At 50.8% G+C, this 1,251-nt stretch overlaps 1 protein-coding gene across 1 annotated transcript in view; it reads left to right on the top strand.

Moving 5' to 3' along the window:
- The first annotated feature begins 314 nt into the window (after positions 1 to 314).
- Positions 315 to 1,251, top strand: part of LOC116091667 (tetratricopeptide repeat protein 30A2-like) — a 2,728-nt gene continuing 1,791 nt past the window's right edge. The window contains exon 1 of the mRNA XM_031373208.1: positions 315 to 1,249. Coding sequence (XP_031229068.1) covers positions 374 to 1,249 — 876 coding nt within the window. The 5' untranslated portion in view covers positions 315 to 373. The remainder of the gene's footprint in view (positions 1,250 to 1,251) is intronic.

The raw sequence follows: 1,251 nt of genomic DNA, 5'->3' as shown, positions 1-1,251 counted from the left end.
TATATATATGTATACATATGTGTGTGTGTGTGTGTGTATTCTACATTCATACACATACAAACATCTCTTTAGGTAGAGAAATACTAGCAGGTGTGTCAGAGATTTGACTGTAAAAGTGTTTTTTACATTATTATTTGCCCTGTTGCTGTTCACTCAAGATGTGAAGATTTCATGTTTAAGAGAAGAATATATAAAATGCTGCTTTGAGTTTAGGAACTTAGTGCAAGAAGCAGTCACAGCACTTCCCTTCCAAGACTGGCTAGATCCTTCTCTTAGAAACCAACTTCCGGGATACGTTAAAAAAAAAAAACTCCAGACTTCCGTTTCCGTTGGCTTGTTGCCCTGGGAACAGGCACACTCAATCTTGACAGTTATGGCAGGGCTGAGCAGCTCTCAGATCCCCGACGGTGAGTTCACAGCGGTGGTGTACAGGCTCATCCGAGACTCCCGCTACTCAGAGGCAGTGCAGCTGCTGAGCGCAGAGCTGCAGAGAAGCTCCCGCAGCCGCGCAGGGCTGTCGCTGCTGGCCTACTGCTACTACCGCCTGCAGGAGTTCGAGCTCGCTGCAGAGTGCTATGAGCAGCTGAGCCAGATGCACCCAGAACTCGAGCAGTACCGCCTGTACCAGGCCCAGGCGCTGTACAAAGCCTGCCTGTATCCAGAGGCCACCCGTGTCGCCTTCCTCCTGGACAACCCCACCTTCTATAGCAGGGTCCTTCGTTTACAAGCCGCTATCAAGTACAGTGAAGGTGACCTCCCAGGAGCCAGGAGCCTGGTGGAGCAGCTGCTGAGTGGAGAAGCTGGAGAAGACAGTGGAGGGGAGAATGACCCAGATGGTTTGGTCAACATGGGTTGTCTCCTCTACAAAGAGGGACACTATGAAGCTGCCTGCTCCAAGTTCTTTTTGGCTTTGCAAGCTTCTGGCTACCAGCCCGATGTATCTTACAACCTAGCTTTAGCTTGTTACAACAACAGGCACTATGCCCCAGCGCTGAAGCATATTGCCAATATCATTGAGCGTGGCATCCGTCAACACCCAGAACTAGGTGTGGGCATGACCACGGAAGGCATTGATGTTCGAAGTGTTGGCAACACTGTAGTCCTTCACCAGACTGCTCTGGTCGAAGCCTTCAACCTCAAGGCAGCCATAGAGTACCAACTGAGAAACTTTGAGGCAGCCCAGGAAGCCCTCACTGACATGCCACCCAGAGCAGAGGAAGAGTTGGACCCCGTGACCCTGCACAACCAAGC

This window comes from Mastomys coucha, unplaced genomic scaffold (assembly GCF_008632895.1).
Source record: "Mastomys coucha isolate ucsf_1 unplaced genomic scaffold, UCSF_Mcou_1 pScaffold15, whole genome shotgun sequence".
NCBI classification, from domain to species: domain Eukaryota; kingdom Metazoa; phylum Chordata; class Mammalia; order Rodentia; family Muridae; genus Mastomys; species Mastomys coucha.
The sequence above is the reverse complement of the archived record's forward strand: the minus strand, read 5'-3'. Positions and strand labels throughout refer to the sequence as shown.